Source organism: Pelodiscus sinensis, chromosome 8 (genome assembly GCF_052426305.1).
Source record: "Pelodiscus sinensis isolate ZL-2025 chromosome 8, ASM5242630v1, whole genome shotgun sequence".
Taxonomy (NCBI): domain Eukaryota; kingdom Metazoa; phylum Chordata; order Testudines; family Trionychidae; genus Pelodiscus; species Pelodiscus sinensis.
The window spans coordinates 40944846-40972084 of NC_143059.1; the positions used below are offsets into that span (position 1 = coordinate 40944846).

A 27239-nucleotide genomic window follows, 5' to 3' on the forward strand; every position below is an offset into this window, starting at 1 on the left:
AATAAAAGATGCTACATCATCTACCCTTTCTCTCTTATATCCTGGAACCAAAAGGCTACAACAACACTGCAAACATTTTACTGCTGCAGAATTTATCTGGAGACAACTTTCTTCAGTTTTATTAAATAGGCAACAGTACACTACATTGTACAAATTATTTAAAAACAAATTAAAACCCATGGAATATAGGATTCTTCAGTGACACTCAATTTAAAAACTTTTTTTCTGTTCTCGTTTAGTGAACAGTTATTTAATATAATTACCACATTATGCAGTTGATTTACATATGCTAGATTGACGTATCAGTGTCTCAAGTAAAACTAACTTCAGACAACACTGCAGATGGCTGAGTGAGCCAAGCACAAGATGTTCCTTACTTAAATTGTCAGCATAAATAGAATAATATGGAGCCTAATATTTTCTATATAAGTTGCATGATTTTCCAGTTAATATTAGTTCAAAATATTTTTGTTCAAATGGTACATAGTCTTGAATTCCATATGTCTGAAAATGGAATTGGTGGAAAGCTTTGACCTTCAGAAAAAAACACCAGGCAGTGTTAAGAATCTTTTTAATGATGTATGTAAGTAGGGTAACACCTGATTATTGGTTATGTGATTCTGCCCAGTTTTCAACTTGAGTTCAAAGAGCTCAAATGACTTGTCCACAATCACACTCTGAATAAGTGGGTCATCCTGACTTAAACCCAGCAACCTTTTGGCTCCTAATTCTTTTCTTTGTAATGTGGTCCACATGGATAACTAGACGTTTACTTGGGAAAGTTTCATTTTAGGTAAAGATTTTGAATGAATGAAGGAGGAGCATGCAGTACATAGAATAATTAAGCAGTGCTTTTAACTTCAGCACTTTATTGGCTTCCATCTTTCCACATCAAATTTGGGATCCTGGTGCTCCCTGTTAAGACTACCTCTGTGGTGTTCAACACACTAGCCACATGTTACTGTTTGGCTGGCTGAGTATGGCTGGTTGGCTTGAACTATGTGGCACAAGATAGTTAATACCAAAGCATACTGAAAAGCTTCAAAAAGATCTCACAAAACTAAGTAACTGGGCAAAAAAATAGTAAATGAAATTTAATGTTGCTAAATGTAAAGTAATTCACATTGGAAAAAATAATCCCAACTGTACATAGAATATAATGGGGGCTGATTTAGCTACAGCTACTCAAGAGAGAGCTCTTGGGTCATTGTGGATAGTTCTCTGAAAACATCCACTCAATGTGCAGCGGCAGTCAAAAAAGCAAATAGAATGTTAGGAATCATTAAAAAAAGGATAGCGAATAAGACAGAAAATATCTTATTGCCTCTATATGAAACCATGGTACGTCCACATCTTGAATTCTGCATACAGATGTGGTCATCTCATCTCAAAAAGATATACAGGCAGTCCCCGACTTACGCGGATCCGACTACGAACGGGGCTTTTCTCGCCCCGGAGCTCGCGGGCGGCGGGACCGCCCAGAGCGCAGCGGTCCCGCCACTGCGTCCTCCGGGGCGAGAAAAGCTGCTCCGGGTCTCCCTGGTGTGCTGGGGGGGACTCCCCAGCACAGCAGGGAGACCCGAGCAAAGCCGCACAGGTGGCGGGACCCCGCTGCCCGTGCGGCTTTGCTCCTTTGCCCCGGAGCAAAGCCGCACAGGTGACGGGGTCCCCCGCCTCTGCGGCTTTGCTCCTGTCTCCCTGCTGTGCTGGGGGGGGGACTTCCCCAGCACCAGCAGGGAGACAGGAGCAAAGCTGCAGGGGAGGCGGGACCTCTGTGTCTCCGCGGCTTTGCTCGGGTCTCCCTGGTCTGCTGGGGGGGAAGGGGCGCAGCTAGTGCGCCCCCCCCCCCAGCCGACCAGGCTTTTGTTGCGGGACGCCTGAGGTAGAGCAGCTGGGGTGCTGCCGGGTTGGTCCTGCGAAGACCTACCCGGCAGTGCCCCAGCTGTTCTGTCCCAGGAGTCCAGATTCAGCCGCTGTTGAAACTGATCAGCGGCTGATTCCAGGAACCTGGGGGCAGAGCAACTCTGCCTAGGGCTTCCTGTAGTCAGCCGCTGATCAGTTTCAGCAGCGGCTGAATCTGGAGCCAGTTCCGACTTACATACAAATTCAACTTAAGAACAAACCTATAGTCCCTATCTTGTACGTAACCCGGGGACTGCCTGTATTGGCATTGGAAAAGGTTCAGAAAAGGGCAGGAAAAATTATTAGGGGTTTGGAACGGGTCCCATATGAAGAGAGATTAACAAGACTGGGGACTTTGCAGCTTAGAAAAAAGGAGACTAAGGGGGGATATGATAGAGGTCTATAAAATCATGATTGGTGTGGAAAAAGTGAATAAGGAAATGTAATTTATTTATTCCCATAATATAAGAACTAGGGGTCACCAAATGAAATTAATAGGCAGCAAGTTTAAAACGAACAAAAGGACGTTTTTCTTCACTCAGCGCACAGTCAACCCGTGGAACTCCTTGCCGGAGGATGTTGTGAAGACTAGGACTTTAACAAGATTCAAAAAAGAGCTAGATAGATTCATGGAGGTTAGGTCCATCAATGGCTATTAGTCAGCATGGGTAGGAATGGTGTCCCTAGCTTTTATTTGTCTGGAAATGGATGACCAGAGAGGGATCACATGATTACCTCTTGTGTTCACTCCCTCTGGGGCATCTGGCATCAGTCACTGTCAGCAGACAGGATATTGGGCTAGATGGATGTTTGGTCTGACCCAGTATGGTCATTCTTACGTTCTTATGCTAATTGGCAAGTTGAATCTGGCTAAATTCACTGTAGTACTATATAGTAATCACTATAGTGGTTACTGCTTCAGAACTGGTTGGACACCACGGCTTTATATAGTCTTGCTCCCCTACTTCTTTTTTTCAATATTCTATCTTCAGTTCTCTCTTATAACAACCTTCCACTCTCCGCTTTGTAACTTTTTTCATGTAGCTTGAAGCAAACTTGTTTGTCTGACATCAAACATCCACCAAATCCTTCTTTAAAAGGAACTTATTTTAAAAATATTTTATTTCCTCACCAGTATTTGTTTCTTCTCATAAATTATGTTTCCTGTATCTTATACATTTTTTTGGAAATCAATTTACCTTGTTCTCTGTTGTAAAGTTTGTATTTTCTTTAACTCTGTAAGTTTGTGGCTTTTTATAAAGGAATAATAATAGCCCTACTATATTTCAGTTTAAAACAAAAAACAGGACTATGTAGCACTTTAAAGACTAACAAGATGGTTTATTAGGTGATGAGCTTTCGTGGGCCAGACCCACTTCCTCAGATCAAATTGTGGAAGAAAATTGGCACGACCATATATACCAAAGGTCTGAGGAAGTGGGTCTGGCCCACGAAAGCTCATCACCTAAACCATCTTGTTAATCTTTAAAGTGCTACATAGTCCTGTTATTTGTTTCAGCTAGACCAGACTAACACGGGTACATATCTATTACTATTCTACATTTCAGTTAGGCAGATACCAGACCATTCTGAGGTTTAAAGAACGTAAATCAATCCCTTAAATTTCACTAAACACACTAAGAAATGGAGTAATTGTATAATTCACTCATAATGATCAGCCTCACTTGAGGTGGTCTACTTCTTTTGGTCAACTATGTATGATAAATAAGCATTCTGGATCACTTGCATCTGGAGTATCCAGGAAATAGCTATGTGTTTAATAGGACTTCAAGTTTTAAAATTAGATTAATGAAGGGCAAACATGTACCTTTAATAGAAGGGCAAACACATTCTAATCTATTTTTACAGATGATTCTTCTGCCATTTGTCTGTTCTCTGCATAACCATAAATAATCTTCAGCATTGCTCCAGCACTGATGACAACCATGGAATCTATTTGCAGACATAGCTAGGTTGTTTTTACCACAGGTTAGTGTTAGATAACAGGGTACAGTAAAAGCTCACAGTTGGAAATGGAGGTGTCATAGCTCCTTCTCCACTCTGGCACGATAAATGCAGAAGTGGGGGCCAGCAAAAGTATCCCAAAACCAGGAGTGGTCTGAGGCGGGCTGCGGCAGCTGGCGCCCCAGGCGGAACGTGCGATCGGCTCCCCCGCCTGCAGAGCCATCAATAGACTGACGTCATCATCGGGCGCCCCATTGAAGGCGGCGCCCTAGGCGATGGCCGAGTCCACCTATAGTCACGGGCCATCCTTACCCAAAACCTTATCTACCAGGCTTTGGTATAAAACTCCCCCCCCCCCCCAAATCTTAACAACCTAGATTTTGGGGATAAAATCTCTGCTGCCACCACCCAAATATTAATAAAGCAACCAGGGAGAGACTACTTGGGAAATCTCACCCCTAAAGTACAAACCAGGACACAAAAATTAACCAATACCAGGTTAATAAAAAGAAAAAAGAAAGTACTTTTATTATCCCCACAATATTCCTGTTGCAAGCATAATGACTGGATGGAAAAGTAACAAAATAGTATACTCATGGAGGAGAAATTTACCATGGGCCAGGACTTTAGTTACAAAGGAGAACGTAAATCATTTTTTAAATGCACAGACATCAGATCCCATTTCCCAAACCATAAAACAATAAAACCTAACGGATTTATCTAAACTTTATTCTACTTATAGACCGTGAAGAGTATTTTCTTAGAGGGAGACATCCTGTCCCCTTCAATAGCCGGAGAGAACTATGCAAGACAAAGGAGGGAAAAACCCAAAAATTCCTTTGTCCCAGTTTGAAATTCCTACCTACATTTCTATTGGCTGCCTGCCACCTGGTTTAGGCAAGGGACATATTTAACCCCTTAGTCCCCAGTATGCTGGCTAACCCTCATGATCATGACAGGTTGTTTACAATTCTGAAATATTTGTAACTCCACATGGTTGTTTTTTCAAGTTTACAACTGAACATTGACTTAGAAAAATAGAACACTAGAACTGGAAGGGACCTCGAGAGGTCATCAAGTCTAGTCCCCTGCCGTCACAGCAGGACCAAGCACCATCTAGATCATCTTGATAGATGTCTATTTAACCTGCTCTTAAATATCTCCAGAGATTGAGATTCCACAACCTCCTTAGGCAACTCATTCCAGGGTTTAGCCACCCTGACAGTTAGGAAGTTTTTCCTAATGTCCAACCTAAACCTCCCTTGCTGCAATTCAAGCCCATTGTTTCTTGTCCTATTCTCAGAGGTCAAGGAGAACAATTTTTCTCCCTCCTTGTGATACCCTTTTAGATACCTGAAAACCACTATCATGTCCCTTCTCAGTCTTCTCCTTTCCAAATTAAACAAGCCCAATTCTTTCAGTCTTCCTTCATAGGTCATGTTCTGTAGACCTTCAGTCATTCTTGTTGTTCTTCTCTGGACCTTCTCCAATTTCTCCATATCTTTCTTGAAATGTGGTGCCCAGAACTGGACACAATACTCCAATTGAGGCCTAATCAGCGCAGAGTAGAGCAGAAGAATGACTTATCGTGTCTTGCTCACAACACTCCTGTTAACACATCCCAGAATCTTGTTTGCTTTTTTTGCAACAGCATCACACTGTTGACTCATATTTATTTTGTGGTCCGCTATGACTTCTAGATCCCATTCTGCAATACTCCTTCCTAGACAGTTGCTTCCCATTCTGTATATGTGAAACTGATTGTTCCTCCTAAGTGGAGTACTTTGCATTGGTCCTTACTAAACTTCATCCTATTTACCTCAGATCATTTCTCCAGTTTGTCCATCATTTTGAATTATGACCCTATGCGCCAACTATCTTCCAGATGCAACTCCTCCCAGCTTGGTGTCATCTGCAAACTTAATAAGTGTACTGTCTAGTCTATGCCAATATTTAAATCGTTGATGAAGAAGATATTGAACAGCCCCAAAACTGACCTCTGCGGAACCCTACTTGTTATGGCCTTCCAGCATGATTGTGAACTGTTAATAACTACTCTCTGAGAAGAGTTATCCAGCCAGTTAAGCACCCACATGATAGTAGCCCCATCTAAGTTGTATTTGCCTAGTTTATTGTTAAGAAGATCATGCAAGACCGTATCAAATGCCTTACTAAAGTCTAGGTATACCACATCCACCGCTTCTCCCTTATGCAGAAAACTCGTAATTTTATCAAAGTTAGCTATCAGATTGGTTTGACATGATTTGTTCTTTACAAATCCATGCTGCTGTTACCTATCACCTTATTATCTTCCAGGTGTTTGCAGTTGAATTCCTTAATTACTTGTGCCATTGTCTTTCCAGAAGTTAAACTGACTAGTCTGTAGTTTCCTGGGTTGTTCTTATTTCCCTTTTTATATATGGGCACTATATTTGCCATATTCCAGTTTTCTTTCAGACTTAATATAGCTTCAAAACTTTATGAAAGGAAAATGCTGTTTTCCTTTTTATTTTCTAGTAGTTAACATTTAATATAATGCTGTACTGTATTTTCTGCTTTTTAAAATCTCTGGTTGCTGCCTGATTGTGTATTTCTGGTTCCAAATGAGGTGTGTAGTTGACTGGTTAGTTTGTAACTCTAGTATTCATAACTCTGAGTTTCTACTGTATTAAAAATGCTTGAGCCCTGGTTCTAGCTAAATTATAGCTACAATATTTGCCATTATAGACAAGGCCAGAGAAGCAGAGAGATTGTAGAATCTGAGTTTGGTACAATTTGAATTCTAGAACTGAGAACCTGTATACTGGTGATAGTAGCCTGTTGTACCTTGCAGGGTTTTTGTTAGTGGTCTGTATATATTAATGACATCTTCTCCCTCTTATGTGCAGGGGTGCTGGAACAATGTATACAGGCGGGGTACTGAGAGCTATTGAACCAAACTGTAAACCCTGTATATAATGGAAACATCACTTCAAGCTAGGTGGTGCTGCAGTACTCCCTGCACTCCTAGTTCCAGCACCTCTGCTTGTGTGTGTGGGAGGGAGGTTGGTTTTTTTTTTTTTTTTTGTGCACTACATCATTTACTCCGTTTCCATTATGACACTTTTGTATTTTTTCTGTCTGGTTTCAACTTTGATAAACGTTATAACATGCAGATAGCCTTCTTTGAACTCAGTTGATTTTTCCAATTTACTCATCAACTGGAGCTCTGTAATTTACTGACAGCATCTGTACTCTTAGTTGATAAACGTAAGTTCTCCCAGAAGCATTCCTAGACTGAATTCGGGGCTTTCCATTTAGCAGATTGTACTATGGGCATACCATGTGAGAACTTCTGTAATTAATGAATAAGTCAGGAAAAGATGTGCATCATAAAGCTATTAGGGTTGTCTTGTATTCATTGTGTATCACTGGGCTAAGAATGCACACTCTGATCACTATTAGATTGTTTAAAAATATGAGACAGTTTGGAGCATTGCAGAGACACTCCCATGTTTTTTTTAAAATGATCTGTAGCAAAACAGACGATATCTTTTAAATGAATTATTACTGTTAACAAAAAGGAAAATTCACTCCCTGACAAACCTGCCATTTGAGAAGGGAAGATAAGTAGAAGTGACATTCTGCATTTAAATAATTGAGAAAAGCAACTAAATTTATATGGGAGTTTTTGGTGAGTACATATTAACTTATTTTCAAGAAAATATAATTTTGTTTAACTCTCAAGTCAGGGTTAGGGTCCCATAGTATAAATTGCTCTATAAACACATAGGAGTATGTAGTCCCTGACCCAGATTGTTTAAATTTTATTTGGTTAGCATATAGTGTCCAGGAATTTCAGATGAAAATTCAGTATTGCCAGAACTGAGGTTGGTCCCCTTCAAGAGATCAAAATTATGAGGTTTTTTAAAAAGATAATAGAATGAATAAGCAATCTTTTTTTAAAATGTTACTGCCCCCGCTCATCCTGAGGGAGAGACACACACACATTTAGTGTTGCCCACTCTCCCAAAAGTATTGGTCCCTGGTGCAGGGGCTCTCACCCCCACATCTGCCCATCTCCTGCCCAGCAGTTGATCCTCACCTCCACTCCTCCCTCAGTTTGGCCTCATCATCCCCTCCTCAACTAGTTCAGCACCCAGTCCCTTCTTAGTTCAATTCCTTCAGTCCCCCTTACCCTCACTTCTTCTGTAGATTCTTCATCCTCCTCTCTAGGTCTTTGAGCTGGAGGCTACAGCAGACTTCTCTCTTCTCTTTCCCACTCTTGGGGGTGATAACTACTTGGACTCTTCAGCCTCCGCTACCTTCCTCCAGGCTAGAAGCTGGAGTGGGAGGAGTAGAGGCATTGTCCTGTTCATATTTCTCTCAGGAGAGGAAAGAGGAGGGAGTGGAGCTGTGCTAGACTGATGCCCTCTGCTCCGCTTTCCCCTTCCCTGAGAACAGTGAGTGAAGAGGAGAGACTCTGTTGGCTTTCCACAGGGCTGAACTTCTCAAGGGGGCTGGAGCTCCTTGCATCATTGCTAAACAAGCTCCAGAACCCTTTAAAATTCCATTTTTCTTAAAGAAATCACAAGGGTTGACAGCAGTGATTTGATAAAAATATCCTTCTTCCAGGGAAATGGTTTGCTGCTGATCTCTATTCTCCACTCCCTCCTTTTTAAATAGCAGTGATTTTAGACCAGACTATTTTCTGCAGACTGTCCTTCCTCCCTCTATTTCTATTCTGACCTCAACTCTCCTGCAGATTGGCCTTCTCACTATACTCCATGTAACATGCCAGGATGGTGGGTGGAAAATGTGGAGAATGGTATGGAGATCGATTTCTCAGAGAAAGGGGAGTTATGTGAAATTCCTGGACAGAGTCTGAAAACAAAAAGAAAGACAAGCTTGGGCAAATCTACATTACAAAATTAAATTGACCTAACTTGTGATGGTTCATAGCCACTGCGATAAGTGAATCAATTTTACACATCTACACTATGTCCCTCCATTTAACTGGTAGCATGGGGCATTATGAGATGATTTCGGAAATGAAGCAATGCTGACACTGTGCAACCTAACTACATTGACTTACATGCTAAACCTCTTGCACTGGCAGAGTTACTAGGTTGGTGTAGTTGGTGAGTTACATCAGTGGGAGCTACATTTTAGTGTAGAGTAGATAAGGTCTTAGATAAATGTAATTTTGTTTTAACTCATAGGGATGAGGAGAATGGGATATTGAAACTTACCTAAAATCTATTTCACACTGCATTTCAAATCCTAGCTCTAATTCACTGTTTACGGTGAAGAAAGAATTGCAGGGCAGAATGAAATAAAATTCTTTCTCTCTTAATTCTCTTACTTTCTACCTGCAACAAGATGTTTTAGACTATTTCATCTCTGTCTGTTGAATCAGATTCAATCAAACAATAAAAATCAGCAAGTTTCTTTTTATTGAGTGAGGGGTTAATATTTTGTTAAAAAGTGCTAAACAGAGAACAGTACTAACAGAACAAGCAGTTAAAATTAACTTTTAAAACTGTGTATGTTCTAAGTTTGTCTGACTGTTCAGATCTTAATTTCAGTTTTTATCTTTATAACAGTTTGGATTTAGATGGAGACATGAGAAAGAAGTAGTTTCAGGAAAAGGTAATATATCCTTTTTTGTATCACAGTTCTTCCTTGGTTAGTTGTTTTTGGTGTTCTATTGCTACCTTATTTGTGAAAGTGGAGGTAACAGATGAGAGTCTTTCCAAAATATTGACAATAATGACTAATAGTTCTTAGCAATTGCTTTATATCATTTTATATTTTCAGAGTGCTTACTCATCTACATTAGTAATGATTTAGGAGAACTGCGCTTTGTTTTAATCTTGCAGAATATCTGCACAACATGAAATTTCATGCTCATTGACCTTAAATGGCACTGACTAATAGCTGGTGGTTCTTCACTGCTTTTATTCGGTACTTTGTATAGTTAAGGATGCACTTATACGCTCCCAAGTATAAAACGTTGTGTTAAAGTGCTTATTATTTTTCCGGACTTCAGCCAGTGAAGCTGAAATTTTTCAGGCGAAGTGTCTGCCTCAGGCTGAAGTGCTTTGGTAAATTTTAGTCAAAATGGTGCTATTTTCCAAGGATGAGGTTAGGGAAAAGTAAGGGATTTTTTGTCCATATGATTAAACTGTACAAAACAAAAATTTTTACAATCATTTCGTTGTCTCAGAGTAATCTGTAACTTTAAAAAGGAGTAGACTTGTGGCGCCTCAGGGTATATCTACACTTGCACCATCTTTCGAGAGAGGAGGCAAATGCAGTTGAGCAAAATTGCAAATGAAGTGCGGATTTGAATTTCCCGTGCTTCATTTGCATAATTGCGGACTGCCGCTATTTCGAAATACCCTATTTCAAAATAACAAACGGTGTGTAGACATGGTTATTTTGAAAAAACCCTTTCTTTCAAAATAACTGGTAAACCTCATTTTTTGAGGAGTAAGTGTTATTTCAAAAGAAGGGCTTTCTTTCAAAATAACCGCATCTACACAGCATTTGTTATTTCGAAATAGGATATTTCAAAATGGTGGCGGTCTGCGATTATGCAAATGAAACGCGGGAAATTCAAATCCGTGCTTCATTTGCAATTTCGCTCAGCTGCATTTGCATCCCTCTCTCGAAAGAGAGTACAAGTGTAGACATACCCTTAGAGACTAAGAAAAATATATGTATAGCATCATGAGCTTGAATTTGGCCAATGGGTGGGCTTTTATCTAGGGATGTGTCTAGACTACATGGCTCCGTCGACGGAGCCATGTAGATGAGTTTACTAGACATAACAAAATGAAGAGGCGATTTAAATAATCGCTGCTTAAGTTACATAAAAATGGCCACCGCGCTGTGCTGATCAGCTGATTGTCGGCAGAGCACGGTAGTCTAGATGGGGATCAGCCGACCCCAGCACCCTTTGTCATCAGATCCTTTATGCCTCATTCAACGAGGCTTACAGGATCTGACAACAAACGGTGCTGGGGTCGGCTGATCCCCATCTAGACTACCGCGCTGTGCCGACAATCAGCTGATCGGCACAGCGTGGCGGCCATTTTGATGTAAATGAAGCGGTGATTATTTAAATCGCTGCTTCATTTTGCTATGTCTAGTAAACTCCGTCGACGGAGCCATGTAGTCTAGACATACCCTAGGAGTCCTTTGCTGCTCTTGTGAAAATATGTCTAAATGTGGCCTTTGACAAAGCTTAGTTTGCATATGCTCACTAGAGTTTTGCTTGAGTGTAGAAGCCAGCTTCTCTATCGGTTCTGTCAGCATTTAGCATGTTCTAACCCAGGACTGCAAGAGCTAAAAAGATCTTTTGCTGCAATTATTCCAATTACTTCAGGCTTGGACTGTGGTGCCAGGCACAAAAAATGAGAGCAGGGAGATTCTCTATCATGTGGGCCCTGTGCTCCCTCTGCTGGTATCCAGACCACATGGAGGAAGAATTAACCTGGCATGAATGCAAAGGAACAAGAACTGGGACCTGTGTGTGTATTTTTGGGGTTTTAGGAAGGGAGTAAACTATGACAAGGAGGTGGGGGTGGAGGTGAGGGCTGTGAGATATTGGCGGTGGAAGGTTTGGACTAGGTGGGAAGTCTGAGATTGGAGACTAGGACTAGCTGAGCAAGAAGACAGTGAGACTGGAATTAAGAAGCTAGGGTAGGGAGAAAATGGGAGATTTGGATGAGGAATTTAGGGATGGGATGAATGAGTGGATGGAGAGGGAGAAGAGACAGGATTGGGACCGAAGTGATTAGGTTTGAGAAAAACCACTGGAGAGAGTCTGTGACCAGTGGAGAACATTGCTTTCCAGAGGCCAGAATAAAATCCAAGGTTTCTGTGTTGGAGTATTTCTCTTCTATCAGAAAAAATATGTAATACCCATTGGCAGAATATGTGTCTGCTCCTCTATTGCCATAATAGAATGCTACTGCTGTCAAGTTACTCTGTTAACTCAAGATGTAGAGAGGACTTTTCTGTGAATCTAATGGTTCCAGTGCTGGCAGTGGCTGAGATTATATGTCACATGTTGATGTTTACTGACAATGGAGAAAACAAGTTAGATCTCTTTGCATACAGAGAAAATCCTTATGATTGCAGGCCTTCAAGGAATAGGAACCAAAGTGCATGAATAGTACCTACATTAGCACATGTTTAGTAGAATAAGTATTTCCTTCCTTTCTATAACCCTGCCTGCATACCTACCTACCTACCTACCTATAATTTGCTGGTAAAAATGCTTCACAGTTTAAAATTGGGAGAACATTAGTTCTCTTTACTGATTGAAACTGAAATCATTTATTTTTGGAGGAAGTGGTCTTTTCAGTAATGAGGCTTGGAAATTACACCATTTCAACTGCTCCATTTTTATTCTAGGAAGGAGGCAATGACCTGCAGTTAGGATTTATAGACATGCTTTCTCTGAAAAAATGAATTCACCAATAGGAATTTATATTTCAGGCATTTATAACATTATATTTCTGTACTAGAATTTGTTTGCTAAAGTGATTATTTGCAATTGCAGAGTTCAATAATAAGAAAAATCAGAAACCCTATTTTCAGTAAATGTGCCCTATACCTTCAGTAGGATAACTGTAGGTGGAGACTCTTTCAACCATTTTATATTTGAAATTGCGTGTTAAACTGCGATAAAAAGTTAAAAAATGTATTTAAAACCATTCTTTCCTAAATGTTAATTAAAGGAATAAAGTTATTCCATAATGACAACCAAAGCTTAAGCAGCATTGAGCAATAATCCACTTCACCACTAAGGGGCACAAGAATTCAATATTATACAGTGCAGTAGAAATTGTATTATATAAATAAAATAAATGTTACATTTTTCCTTTACATTCAGGATTTGTTTTTTTTTTCCCCCTCTTTAAGTCCATCTTTTTCTTTTGGTATTATGAAGGAAAATCATGTCTAGTAACCAAAATGTGTCTTAGAACTAAATTATACCTAAAGCTCTGCAGATCCACGGGTATCTGCATCCACAGATGTGGATGCGGATATCCATGGCTGATTTTTGTAGAGATGGATGCAGATATCAATTTTGTATTCTTAACCCTGCAAATTTGTGGATATCCACTTTACGTGGATATCTGTGCATCATTTTTGCAGATGCAGATGCCAATTTTGTATCTAAGAATTTTAAGAGGTGGTTACTTGACTAATCATGTAGTCAATACAATTTGTATTGACTACATGATTAGTCGATAAGGGAAGGCACTCTGTCCCAGCTCTGCCAGTCCAGAAGCTACCCCTGCTGTGGCTCTGCAGTTTAAATGTAGTAAGAGCTGGGACCGCTGCGGCTCTGCATTTTAAATGCAGTATGAGCAACCTGCAGTGCCACAGTGCAGAGCTGCAGTGGTCCTAACCAGGACTAGCCAGGCCTGAGCCAGGCTTGCTCAGACCTGGCTTGTGCTGGCCAGCCCCATCCACCACGAACAGAGGTTGCACTAGAATCCCCATGGACAGGGGCTGCTGCCAGAGCAGCATCTGGGGCAGTGCAGGCGGCACCACTTTTAAGCCTGCTCCCCCCAGCACTGGCTCCTGTTCCCCCCACTGCTTGCTGCTTCCGATACAGAGGCTATGTCTACACTATAGGGGTTTTCTAGGATACCTGAAGTATCCTGGAAAAACTCTTCTGTATGCAGGGAACCTGTCTTCTCTTCCAAAACAAAAAAAACACGGAAGAGCAGACACACTCTTTTGGAAGCTCTGTCTTCATCCTTCCTTCTGAAAAAGGAAGCTTTTCTGAAATTTGCCCCAGTGTAGACGGGCCAAATTTCAGAAAAGCATTTTCGAAAAAACTATTGGATAAAGGTACGCAAATTGCGGAGCAACCTTTCTCTGATAGATCATTGTAGTGTACACATAGCCAGAGGCAGCAAGATGGGGGAGGCAAAGCGAGTAGACAAGTAGTCGACTTGAGTAGGCTTAGGCTTATCGGGTAGCTGACTACTCATCTACTGCTTACAACTACTCGCTTATTTACATCTGTGCAGGGCTTTAATCATATGTATACATAGTGACCACTAATAATAGTAATGTGTATGTCTAATTTCAGTATATCTTTTAACTATGATCATAAACAAGCACAGAGTTTATACTTTAAACTTTTACTAATCTTTGTAATGTAAGAGAATTTGTTTGATTGATACATAGTAGCAAACACTTTTCAATGACTAGATTTGTCTTTTGACTAACACCCAAGTTTCAGATACAAATGGTCTATGTAGGTCAATTGCAGATAGTCAAACCAAGAAATGCATTAAACTATAATGGAAGTGTGTATTTAGCTCCCAGAATAATAGCTTAAACCAGAGGTTCCCAAACTTTTTGACACGGGGACCAATAAATCCATTCACGAACTTTTGGAGGACTGGTAACAGTCATTTGCATATTCACATATTCATTAATCAGATGATAAATATTCAAATAAGTTGTTTCTGGTCCTCCCAAACCCCACAGTGCCAGCTTTAGCAAAGCTTTTGATATGGTCACCCACAATATTCTTGCCAGCAAGTTAAGGAATATGGATTGGATAAATGGACTGTAAGACAGACAGAAAGCTGGTTAGACCAGGGTTTCCCAAACTTTTTACTTTAGTAGGAACCCTTTTTTTTCAGTACAGCTTTTTGCATCCCAAAAATATAAACACATAAAAAACAAACTGAGAAAATGCCAGACATATAACATGTCTGGTATTTTCTCATTAGGTAAGTTTTATTATTATTAGATGTATCAGTTTGCAGTTTCGAACTGCCTGGCTGCTAAATGTGCTCAGGCTGCATGAGTGTGTCTACCAGCCAGACAGTTTGCAACTACTTGAGGGTTTGTGTGTGTGGGGTGGGGGAATAGAATCCCCGGGCTGGACTAACTCGTGCTTTGTGCTTTGCACTTTGCAGGGGGGGCCCGCGCCCCGAGATCTACATATGGCTGGGTCAGTCCCGCTCCTTGCAGGCCAATTCATTCCTCCCAGCTCCGCCTCTGGCCAGCTCCACTTCTCCCAACCTCCTCCTGGGCAGCCCACATCCATCCCTCCTTCTGGCGGCCTCTTCTTCCCCCCCCCCCATCTTCCCTGGCCAGTTCCCTGCCCCCAACCTTGCGCCCCTCAGGCAGCCCTGCTTCCACCGCCCCCCCCCCCCCAATCTCCCCAGCCTGTCCCGATTCCCCCGTCCAGTGCTGCTTCCAGTGTCTGGCTCTCCCCTCCTCCTCCTCTCCCACCTCCCCTAGCTAGGACTCTGCCAGGAGCCTGGCTGCAGACTCCGCGCAGACCGGCAGAGGCCGGCAGAGGGCTTGGGGGACCCGGCACCACACAGGCACTCCGGGAACGCAGAACACCCCAGCAACCACTTTGAGGCCCGGTAGTTTTTTCCTGTGGCCCGGTACCGGGCCACAGCCCATAGTTTGGGAAATGCTGGCTTAAACCATCAGTGAGCATTTGTAGTTGAGAGAAATGTTATACTATATGTCCCAACTACTAATGGCATAACTACATGTAACTATATATAATTATAATGTGTAATAATTATTTAATTATGCTATAGAAACAAACCATCTAGAAAGAAAAATATGCACTATAGACGTTGAACTCTAAATATACCAACTTGGCGCATGGCCCTATATAATCATACTACCTCATGCACAACATAACCAGCATCACTCTGAAGCCTAGAATGTTTGAGTCAGTGGGAAATGATGCAAACAGATACATATATGATTGATTTTGAATATCACCAGATTCTGTGATCACTGGGATTCACAGCCTGTCACCTAACCACTTCTACATATAACCTGACGTGTCAGCAGCAAAATGAACAGAAGCGATGTGTAACTGTTAATAGTGGAGGAGGGCATAATTTAAAGGTTCTGGTGTGTAACATGGCAGCAAAAGTGATGCATGGGAAGGAGCACGCTGTGATGTATGTTAGTCTATTATTTTTTGTCAAGTCCAAATTTCTTGATCAAGGTATAGTCAAGGCCTAGACTCCTGAGAAAATAATAAATAAATAAAAGTAACAATTATTATTATGATAAATAAAAAGATGTCAGGTCTGTTCAAAAGCATCTGGTGGTCTGGATTTGACCCACAATCTGCCTATTGACTACTCTTGTGCTAAACTGTCTTGTATGTTACTGTATCAGTCTTAGGGCTTGTCTTCATGTAGCATTGGGTATTAAAATGCTCCTACACCAAAAGAAGAACTTCTGTCAGGTGTAGTTAATCCTGCTCCCCATCATAAACTCTCCCACCAACATAGTGCTTGTGATGGGGTGCAATCACAGCAGTCCCCTTCAGATTGTTCTCCAGTGTGCTGATCATGCCACTGATACCCACTTCTTGCTCTCTGTGGCTCCCCATCACTCTGTCCTGCTGGACCAGATCCTCTGGTCTCCCCAGAAAAGAAACAGAGTTGGGCTTGCCACCCCCATAGGGAGCAATGCAAACACTGAACCACTTCAGCTCTAGGAGGCATCAGTTCTAAGAGCCTAGCACTTAGGAAACCAAGCCCCAAATAGAACTCCCCCTCAAATAAATCCATCTTAAATCCAAAAAGTTTACACAGGGAAAATTTGTAGGTTAGCTCAATGAAAGAGAGAGATGCACAGTGGTTGATTTCTCCCCCCCCCCCCTTCTCCCGGTAACAATTATTTATGCTGGACTTGATAATAAACAAAAGCTTTTATTAAGTATAAAAAGTAGGATTTAAGTGTTTGCAAATGAAAACAGATCAAAGTAAGTTACTAAATTAAAATGAATAGAAAACACATAGCTAGTTTTTGGAGTCATGAAACATAGTTGTAGCTAACTTCCAAAAAAAATCTGGCTGTTTTCTATTATATATATGGTATAAACTTCTGCTTACTGATTGTTCCTTCTTTATGACCGAAAGGAAAAATACACCTTTTTTCTGATGTAGTCAATTTTGAATCATTATTTAAATGGAAGTTCTGTTTTCTTTGTTTCAAGCATTAGCATTATAAGTGGTTTTATACTTCAGAACTGAAGTATCTGAGGACACTGTCAATCCATTGGTTAGCAGCTTAGGCAGAACATTTGAGGTTAAGCTTTTGAAAACAGTAATGGAGGTGAGCCTATTAATACAGATCCTTGTCACCAGCTCGGTGTATGAATGTATCCCCTACCAACTGGATGTGATTTGTCTGTATTAAGTCTGTTATTAGAAACACAGTGATGTCAACAACATTGAATATAAGTAGACTGTTTAAATACTAATGTCAAAATTATTTAATATAAGAAAACAAGAAAGATCTTAAATAAGGTGTTTCATATTTTTACTCATTATGTTGGGTCTTAATTCTTTTTTTTTTTTTTTTAAATTGTAGGAAAAGAAGGAAAACAAAATGTGTCTAGAATATCTCAGAAAGCAAATTGTTGCCAATAGGACAGGAAAGGAAGAATGCAGTTAATATACAAGCATTTTATTTTTGAACAAAATTACAGGCAGTCCCCGGGTTACATACAAGATAGGGACTGTAGGTTTGTTCTTAAGTTGAATCTGTATGTAAGTCGGAACTGGTGTCCAGATTCAGCCGCTGCTGAAACTGACCAGCAGCTGACTACAGGAAGCCCGAGGCAGAGTTGCTCTGCCCCGGGCTTCCTGGAATCAGTCGCTGATCAGTTTCAACAGGCTGAATCTGGACACCAGTTCCGACTTACATACAGATTCAACTTAAGAACCCCAGGCGTCCCCAAGTCAGCTGCTGCTGAAACTGATCAGCGGCTGATTCCAGGAAGCCCGGGGCAGAGCAACTCTGCCTCGGGCTTCCTGTAGTCAGCGCTGGTCAGTTTCAGCAGCGGCTGACTTGGGGACGCCTAGGGCAGAGCAGCTGGGGTGCTGCTGGGTTGCTCCAGTAGCGCCGCTCCTCGGCGCTACTGGACCAACCCAGCAGCACCCCAGCTGCTCTGCCTCAGGCGTCCTGATTCAGCCACTGCTGAAACTGACCAGGCTGAATCAGGACGCCTGGGGCAGAGCAGCTGGGGTGCTGTCGGGTTGGTCCAGTAGCGCCCAGAGCGGCGCTGCGGGACTAACCGGCAGCGCCCCAGTTGCTCCACAACAGGCGTCCAGAAAAAAGTCTGGTCTGCTGTGAGGGGGGAGGGGGCGTACTAGCTGCGTCCTCTCCTCCCCCCCAGCAGACCAGGAAGACGCGGGCGGCGGACCGAGATGCACCGCGGTCCCGCCGCCCGGGTACTCTGTGGTTTTGCTCCACGTCTCCCTGGTCTGCTGGAGACCAGCAGACCAGGGAGACGGGGAGCAAAGCCTCTGAGGACGCCGGCAGCGGGACAGCCGAGGCGCGTCTGGGCTGTCCCACTGCCCGCATGCTCCGCGGCTTTTCTCGTCTTTGTACATCTTATGATTCACATTTATAACACTACCAGATGCCTAAGTATACAGGTAGTCCCCGAGTTACGCGGATCCGACTTATGTCGGATCCGCAGTTACAAACAGGGTTTGCTCCGCGTCTCCCTGGTCTGCTGGAGACCAGCAGACCAGGGAGACGGGGAGCAAAGCCGCGGAGCACGTGGGCAGCGGGACAGCCCAGACGTGCCGCGGCTGTCCCGCTGCCGGCGTCCTCAGAGGCTTTGCTCCCCGTCTCCCTGGTCTGCTGGTCTCCAGCAGACTAGGGAGACGCAGAGCAAACCCCGTTCGTAACTGCGGATCCGACATAAGTCGGATCCATGTAACTCGGGGACTGCCTGTATACTTAGGCATCTGGTAGTGTTATAAATGCACATGTATTTGAAAGTCACCTTCTTATCCATCACACTCACTAAGTAAATAATTGTTTACGATGTAGGTAGCGTAATAACAATCATTTGATCATTAGCTGGTAGCTTTTCCAAAATTTGGTGTTGGCAGTTTTAATTTACTGCCCCCAAAATATCAAAAGAGATTAGAATTGATATGAACTGATCTAATTTGCTAAAATGTTTTTTCATTGCAAATATTGTGCAATATTAAAATATTGTGGCTATGTCCTTTAAAATGTTATTTGCTGCCAGTACATTACCTTTAGACGTTTCTTTTTAGCTTTTTATTGCTGAATAATATAAAAAAGGAAGATTGCATATAACAACCTCAAGCTCAAATGAGCTAATGATTTAACTGTGGTTTGCTCTTTTGATCTCTTGACAGGTCAGTTTTCCTGTGGAAATAAGCACTGTGATGAGAAAGAAGGACTGAAGAGCTGGGAAGTGAATTTTGGGTACACTGAATATGGTGAAAAGAGGAATGCGCTTGTGAAATTGAGTAAGTCATCTCCTTCCAATAGTTGGCCTTCAAGTTTATATACATAAATGAAGGCTAATATATTGCTATTTAATGCTATAGTGAAAAACCTACAAATAGTAGTCATATTTAGGGCAGTAGGCCAGGGGGAAATAAGTTGTTGTACACAGTATTTTTGGTTGGAGTAAGTACAAATGGCTGTGCTTTAGGGAAATAGCTCTCTTTCCATCAGTACAACCTGTAATTTCTTTATTGCCTAAGCCAGTGGTCTCCAACCTTTTTACACCCAAGATCACTTTTTAAATCTCAGAACAGGCGAAGATCTACCGCCCTACCCCTTCCTTGAAGCCCCTCCCCTTCCTTGAAGCCCCGCCCTCTCTATTCTCCTCCTGTCCATCACTTGCTATCCCCAGCCCTTACTTACACACTCTGATAAACAGTTTATTTTTAAATTATGCGATACATACAATTAAAATCACATGTTTATAGTTATGAAATAAATGGTCTGTTTTTTATTCATGCTATTTAAATCTAAAATGAAGCATTTATAATTATACATTTTGTGGGGACAGAGTACTGTGGCTGGGGGCAGGGGAGAGGGAACAGGGTGCTGGGAGGGCAGAGAACAGGATTCTGCAGCAGGGGACAGAGTGCCAGTGGGGACAGAGTTCGGGGAGTGGGGACGGGAGTGGGGACAGAGTTCAGGGAGTGGGGACAGGTGTGGGGACAGAGTTCGGGGAGTGGGGACGGGAGTACGGACAGAGTTCAGGGAGTGGGGATGCGAATGGGGACAGAATTCAGGGAGTGGGGACAGAGGAGTGGGGACAGTTCTGTAGCTGGGGACAGAGTTCGGGGAGTGGGGACAGGAATGGGGACAGCATTCTGTAGTTGAGGACAGGGGAGTGGGATGCCAGTGGAGGCAGAGAGTCCCCTGCATCTCCCTCCTCCCAGCATTCCCCCCCACCCGTGCAGGGAAGCCCCGCGCGCGCGCGCCTACCCTGGGACCAAACCCTCCCACCCCTGTGCAGGAAAGCCTCGCGTGTGTGCGCGCCTGCCCAGGGGGCCGACCCCCCCCACCCGCGGAGGGAAAGCAACGCGTGCGCGCGCCTGCCCCGGGACCAAACCCCCCCACGCAGGGAAGCCCCGTGCATGCCTGCCCCAGGGCCAACTCCCCCCTCCACGCAGGGAAGCCCCGTGCGTGCTCACCTGCCCCGGGGCCAACCCCCCGCCGCCCTCCCGTGCAGGAAAGCCTCGTGCGCGCGTGCGCCTGCCCAGGGAGCCGACCCCCCTACCTGCGCCGGGAAGCCCCGCGGGCGCTTGTCCCGGCGCCAACCCCCTCCCCGCGCCGGGAAGCCCCGGGGCCAAACCCCAGCGCGCTGGAAGCCTCGAGATAGACCAGTAGCTCGTGAGCGACCGGTTGGTGACCACGGGCCTAAGCACTTCTTGCTATCTTGTTCTTAATATCATAGATTGGTCTGGTGATATTGTTGTAACACAGCTTCTTAATTTATATTTTTTAAATAGGAAGTCTTTACAGTATACATAAAGTTTCATCAGAGCCCGTGCTGAGCCAGGTTTTTGGTTAAACAGGGCTGTCAGACATCTCTGGAAAACATTAAATTCACTTCATTTTATTTTTAATCCTGACATTCCTCATTTTAATTCTAGCATACCTAATTTCCTTCTTTGACAAGGTTCCTGAGCTAGAGGAGGCATTGGAAACTGTAGATGTGGTATATAATGATTTTACTAAGGTTTTTGATGCAGACCCACATGACATTCTCATAAACAAACTGGGCAAATGTGTCTAGATGTAATTACTGTAAAATGGATGCATAACTGGTTGAAATAATATATTCAAAAGTAGTTATCAGTGGTTTGCTCATGCTAGAGGAAAGCCTTTCTAGTGGGGTTCTGCAGGGTTAGACCTGGAACCAGTACTATTACATATTTTCAGTAATAACTTGGATGATGGAGCGGAAAGGATATTTATAAAATTTGAAGATGATACAAGGATGATTTTACTAAGGGTTGCGTGCACTTTGGAGGACAAAATTAGAATTGAAAACTGCCTTGGCAAACTAGAGAATTGGTGTGAAATCAACCAGATGAAATTCAATAACAAATATAAAGTAAAACACGAGAAGAAAAAAATTAAATGCACAACTGCAAAATAAGAAATAATTGCGTATGTGGTAGTACTGCTGAAAAGGATCTTGGAGTAATAGTGGACCACAAATTGAAGGAGTTAGCAGTGTGATGCAGTTGAAAAAAAAGGATAAAATAATTCTGGGGTCTATTAATAAGAGCATTGTACAGGCAGTCCCCGGGTTACATACAAGATAGGGACTGTAGGTTTGTTCTTAAGTCGAATTTGTATGTAAGTCCGAACTGGCGTCCAGATTCAGCCGCTGCTGAAACTGACCAGCAGCTGACTACAGGAAGCCGGAGGCAGAGTTGCTCTGCCCTGGGCTTCCTGGAATCAGCTGCTGATCAGTTTCAACAGCGCTGAATCTGGACGCCTGGGACAGAGCAGGTGGGGTGCTGCCGGGTAGGTCCCCACAGCGCTGCACGTCGGCGCTGCGGGGACCAACCCGGCAGCACCACAGCTGCTCTGCCCCAGGTGTCCCCAAGTCAGCTGCTGCTGAAACTGATCAGCGGCTGATTCCAGGAAGCCCGGGGCAGAGCAACTCTGCCTCGGGCTTCCTGTAGTCAGCCGCTGGTCAGTTTCAGCAGCAGCTGACTTGGGGACCCCTGGGGCAGAGCAGCTGGGGTGCTGCCGGGTTGGTCTAGTAGCGCCGAGAAGCCGCGCTGCGGGACTAACCCGGCAGCGCCCCAGCTGCTCTACCCCAGGTGTCGGCGGCGAGAAAAGCCTGGTCTGCTGGGGGGGGGGGAGAGGCTGCTCCTCTTCCCCCGCCCCCAGCAGACCAGGGAGACACGGAGCAGCTTTTCTCGCCCTGGAGGACGCGGGCGGCGGAACCGCGGCGCGTCTGGGCGGTCCCGCTGCCCGTGTCCTCCGGGGCGAGAAAAGCCCCGTTCGTAACTGCGGATCCGACATAAGTCGGATCCGCGTAACTCGGGGACTGCCTGTATCTAAGACATGAGAGGTATATGTGCTGTTCTATTCAGTACTGTTGAGGCCTCAGCTGGAGTACAATAGCCCTGTGTTTCTCAACCTTTTTTAATAAAGTACCCCTTTAAAAAAAATTTTTAAGTACCCCCAGTATCTACAGTTTTCAGACTCACAAAATGTTTTTCTACTATTGCAACACATTTGTTTAAACAATTTAATTGTAGCTGGGCGGATGACTTTTTGGGTGTAAAAAGTATAAAAATAGTAAAGCGCTATAAAACTTAAAGCAAAAATTTAGTTTTCTCCAAATTTCAGTTGTGTTGATGTATCCCCCAGACTTCTCTCGAGTACTCCTAAGGGTACTCATACCACTGATTGAGAAACACTGCTATAGCCAATTCTTGGCACCACACTTTAGTAGAAATGTGGACAAATCAGAAAGAGTCCAGGGAAGAAGCAATTTTAGAAACTGTGACCTCTAAGGATAGGTTCAAAAGATTGGGCATGTTTAATCTTGAGAAATAAATACTGAAGGTATGATCTTTTAAGGCCTTGTCTACACTAAAAGGAAGATTGCTGCTACCATGCTCAATCGTCCAGTGTTCAATTTAGTGAGTCTAGTTAAGAATTGCTAAATCAGACTCAGAGGGTGCCCCCTGCCAGCATCCGTTACTCCTGCTTTTGCAAGGAGTAAAGGAAGCTGACAGGAGCATATGATTCTATGGAAATTTTTAATTGCATTAACTATAATTCCCATGCCTTAGAAGTGCTTGTGTTTCTTTAATATGGTCATAATGTCATTTGATTCTGCCCACAAAAGCACATCCAAACCATATTACAACATGATATGCCAAAACAATAAGTGCTAATTATTTTTTGTGAACTTTCAACTCTTGCAGTCATACTGACAGTTTTATCACAAGTTACTGATGCCTTTTTTAAACCCTGGTTATAGCTACACTGGAATTTTTCTCTTTGTAGTAAAAAGTAGTAAAATTGAAAGAAATTTAAAAAATAGGCATACCAATGTTGGTACTTACTATTTACTATTTCTACTGAATATGACATTTTCATGTGTAGATTGTCTGTCTCTTTTTTTAACAGGACTATGTCCAGAATGTTCCTGCAAATTAAATTGTCATCACAGGTAATAGCCTTTTAAAATATGCATATTAAATAATAAATCTGTTACAATTAAACTTAAAAGAAAGTTTGGAAGAATGCTGCAAAAATTACCATAACTTTTGTTTATGCTGACTTCTTCATAATTTTTATGGACATGATACTCTAGCATTGCTAATTATATATTTTTCTGCTAAGGAATGTTATAACGAAAGTTATTGTAACTCAGATTGTAACTCTTTTTTTACTTGGTCATACTTATTTCAAATTTGCCTTTTAGGTTGAACTTTCTAGATTTTAGCCCAAAGATTAGTTTTTTGTAAAGATTGTGCAAAATCTGCCTAGTGATTTTTGTGAGTTAGGTAAGTAGGACATTTGTTATGCTTTTCCTATTTAAAAAATTGTGCAAAACTCAACTAGTTGAAGTGTAAAACTTTATACTTGTTTACATCTCAGTGAGGAAATGTCACTAGGTAATATTTTGGAGAAAACTAAAATAAAATTACAGGGTGATACAGCAGCAGCCGCTGTACATTGGGGATTCGAGCTCCGTTTGGACAGGGGCTACTGCCAGACCAGCCTCCACCTGCAGCAAGCCCAGGCTCACCGCGCACAGAGGCTGCTCCATGCGAGGTGGAGCAGCCTCTGTCCCTGGAGAGCTCGGACCTCCATTGGGACAGGGGCTGCTGCTGCCCCACGCTGCTGCCTCTGATACAGAGATAGAAACATAAGCTGCTAGAGGGCTCCCCGGGAATGGAGCTGCTGTGCACTGGCTGCCAGCCCTACCCCTGGAGACTATAAAATAGTTGGCTAACCACTAAGAATTCATGTGGTTGGGTCGACTGTTCTATTACGTGATAGCTAACATCCCTAGTACCAACCAGTGCAGCCTAATGATGGAATGTTCTGTAAGCAGTACCTGTTAGAGTGCATGTATAGCCCCTCCTATTCTTATTTATTCCTTTCTCTTGTATTAAGTTCTTAGTTTTTGGTAGACCCTTTATTAGTTTAGTTAGAGCAGTGATTCCTAAACTATGGGCTGCGGCCCGGAAGCGGGCCGCAGGAAAAAAATACTGGGCCTCAGCGTGGTTGCCAGGGTGTTCCAGGCTCCTGGAGTGCCCGTATGGCATCGGGTCTGCCAAGCCCTTGGCCAGCCTGGGCATAACCTGCAGCCCTATGTTCTGGCTCCCATCAGAGGTGTAGCTAGGGCAGGTCGGCCCGGGGGTGGGGGAAGTTGGGGGGAGAGGAGGAGGAGAGGAGAGCTGGTCACCGGAAGCAGCACTGGACAGGGGAATCAGGGCGGACTTTGGAGATTTGGGGCGGAGGGGCAGCCGGCAGAAGCAGAGCTGGCTGGGGGGCAAGGGGCTGGCCGGGAGATTGGGAGGAGGAGTAGGGGAGAAGTGGCTGCCGGAAGCAGGGCTTGCCTGGGGCATTGGGGCTGGCCGGCAGAGATTGGGGGGCCGGCGGAAGCAAGGTTGCCAGGGGGCGTGAGGTCAGGGGTAGGGAGCTGGCTGGGGAAGAAATGGGAGGTGGTGGGAGGGGGAGAGAAGCGGCTGCCAGAAGCAGGGCTGGATGCGGGCAGCGGGGCTGGCCAAGGGATATTGGGAGGAGAAGCAGGGGAGAACTAGCTGTCTGGGAGGGGGTTGGGGGAAGTGGGGCTGGCCAGAGGTGCGGGGGGAGGGAGGAGCGGGACTGACCCAGCCATATGTAGATCTTGGGGTGCTTCCCCCCCCCGCAAAGCACGAGTGAGTCCAGCCTGGGGATTCTATTGTGCCCCCCACCCCCTCGAATAGTTGCGAACTGGCTGGCTGGTAGACACACTCATGCAGCCTGAGAACATTTAGCAGCCAGGCAGTTTGAAACTACAAAATGATACATCTAATAATAATAAAACGTACCTAATGAGAAAATACCAGACATGTTATATGTCTGGTATTTTCTCAGTTTGTTTTTTATGTGTTTATATTTTTGGGCTGCAAAAATCAGTACTGGAAAAAAACGGGTTCCAACTAAAGTAAAAAGTTTGGGAAACCCTGGTCTAACCAGCTTTCTGTCTGTCTTACAGTCCATTTACCCAATCCATATTCTTTAACTTGATGGCAAGAATATTGTGAGTGACCATATCAAGAGCTTTGCTAAAGCTGGCACTGGGGGCTTTGGGAGGACCAGAAACAACTTATTTGAATATTCATCATTTGGTTAATGAATATGCAAATATGCAAATGAATGTGACCGGTCCTCCAAAAGTTCGTGAATGGATTTACTGGTCCCCGTGTCAAAATGTTTGGGAACCCCTGAGTTAGAGTATTTGTTGTTATAGTTAGTTTAGTTTTTAGATTTGGTTCTCTGGTATGATGGGGTCAAAGAAGAAGAAAAAGCTGGTATTTAAAATATGCCCTTCCTGCTCAGCCATGTACCTGACATTGGGTATTAGATGTTACATGTCTTAATTACTTCAGAGAAAATCACTCTCCTTCTAAGTATTCTGTTTGTTTAACTTTCACCAAAAGCAAATAAGTACAGGCAGAATAAACTGCAGGTGCTACTGCTTGAGGAAGCTCTTGCCAAGCAATTGGGTTCTGGGAGATTGTTTTATCTGAAGACTGAGTGGCCGGTTTCATCTAACTGAGGTTCCTAAAATCCTTGTGTCTGTGTTTTCACTGATGAACAAGAAGTCCAAAACAGACATAGCTGTTAAAGCTACCATGGTGTTGAGCTGGCAGCTCAACCACCATGTTCAGTTGACAGCTAGAGACCCTATGCATTGGTTCGGCAGGAAAAAAAGTAAGGGAGAAGATCTCCATTGACAGCAATGCCAAATCCCACAAGTCAGGCTTATCAGAGCCATCCAATTCAAACAGATCTTGTGTGGTACAGATTGAACCTCCCTTGTCCAGCACCTTCAGGACCGGAGTGATCCCGAACAAGGGAGTTTGCCAGACCAGGTTAGGTCAGGCACCCGGGCTCTCCCAGGGCTCCCCTCCTGGAAGCTGCTCCAGGAGTATCTGCAGACCTGACCTCCTCCAGCTCACCTGCCTGGGTCTGCTGCCCCCAGCCTGCAGGGGATGGCAACTGCTCCTGGGGTTCCCCTCGGCCCTGCATATGTGGTGGCGGCTGTGGCAGCTGCTCCCAGAGTTCCCCAGCCCCCTGTGTGGTGGTGGCATCATCTGCTTCCAGGGTTCCCTCACCCCTGCTCCAAGGTGGTAGCTGCTCCCGGGGTTCTCTGGCTCCATATGCAGTGGCTGCCCCAGAGTCACTACCCCTGGAGGCTACCGGCGACCAAACTGGCTCCACTCCCAGCAGCTCTCAACCTCTGCAGCTGGGGCTTTCTAGTCTAGCAACATCTGTGGTCCTGCTGGACCACGGATGTTGCCAGACCAGGGAGTCCCAGAGGAGAGCGGTTCAGCCTGTACTAACTCTGGGTATGTCTACACTACCCTCCTAGTTTGAACTAGGAGGGTAATGTAGGCATACCGCACTTGCAAATGAAGCCCGGGATTTGAATTTCCCGGGCTTCATTTGCATAAGCGGGGAGCCGCCATTTTTAAAACCCCGCTGGTTCGAACCCCGTGCAGCGCGGCTACACGGGGCACGAACTAGGTAGCTCGAACTAGGCTTCCTAGTTCGAACTACCGTTACTCCTCATTTCACGAGGAGTAACGGTAGTTCGAACTAGGAAGCCTAGTTCGAACTACCTAGTTCGTGCCCCGTGTAGCCGCGCTGCACGGGGTTCGAACCAGCGGGGTTTTAAAAATGGCGGCTCCCCGCTTATGCAAATGAAGCCCGGGAAATTCCCGGGCTTCATTTGCAAGTGCGGTATGCCTACATTACCCCGCTAGTTCGAACTAGCGGGGTAGTGTAGACATACCCTCTGAGATCTAAGTCAG

The 27239-nt window shown here is 43.9% G+C and overlaps 1 protein-coding gene across 1 annotated transcript in view; it reads left to right on the forward strand.

The window, feature by feature from the left end:
• The window catches only part of LOC102462381 (protein FRA10AC1 homolog), a 94618-nt gene that overhangs the window by 38960 nt on the left and 28419 nt on the right, over positions 1-27239 (forward strand). The window contains exons 8-10 of the mRNA XM_075935153.2: positions 9453-9498; positions 19065-19178; positions 23335-23377. Of these exons, the coding sequence (XP_075791268.1) occupies positions 9453-9498; positions 19065-19178; positions 23335-23377 (203 nt within the window). The remainder of the gene's footprint in view (positions 1-9452; positions 9499-19064; positions 19179-23334; positions 23378-27239) is intronic.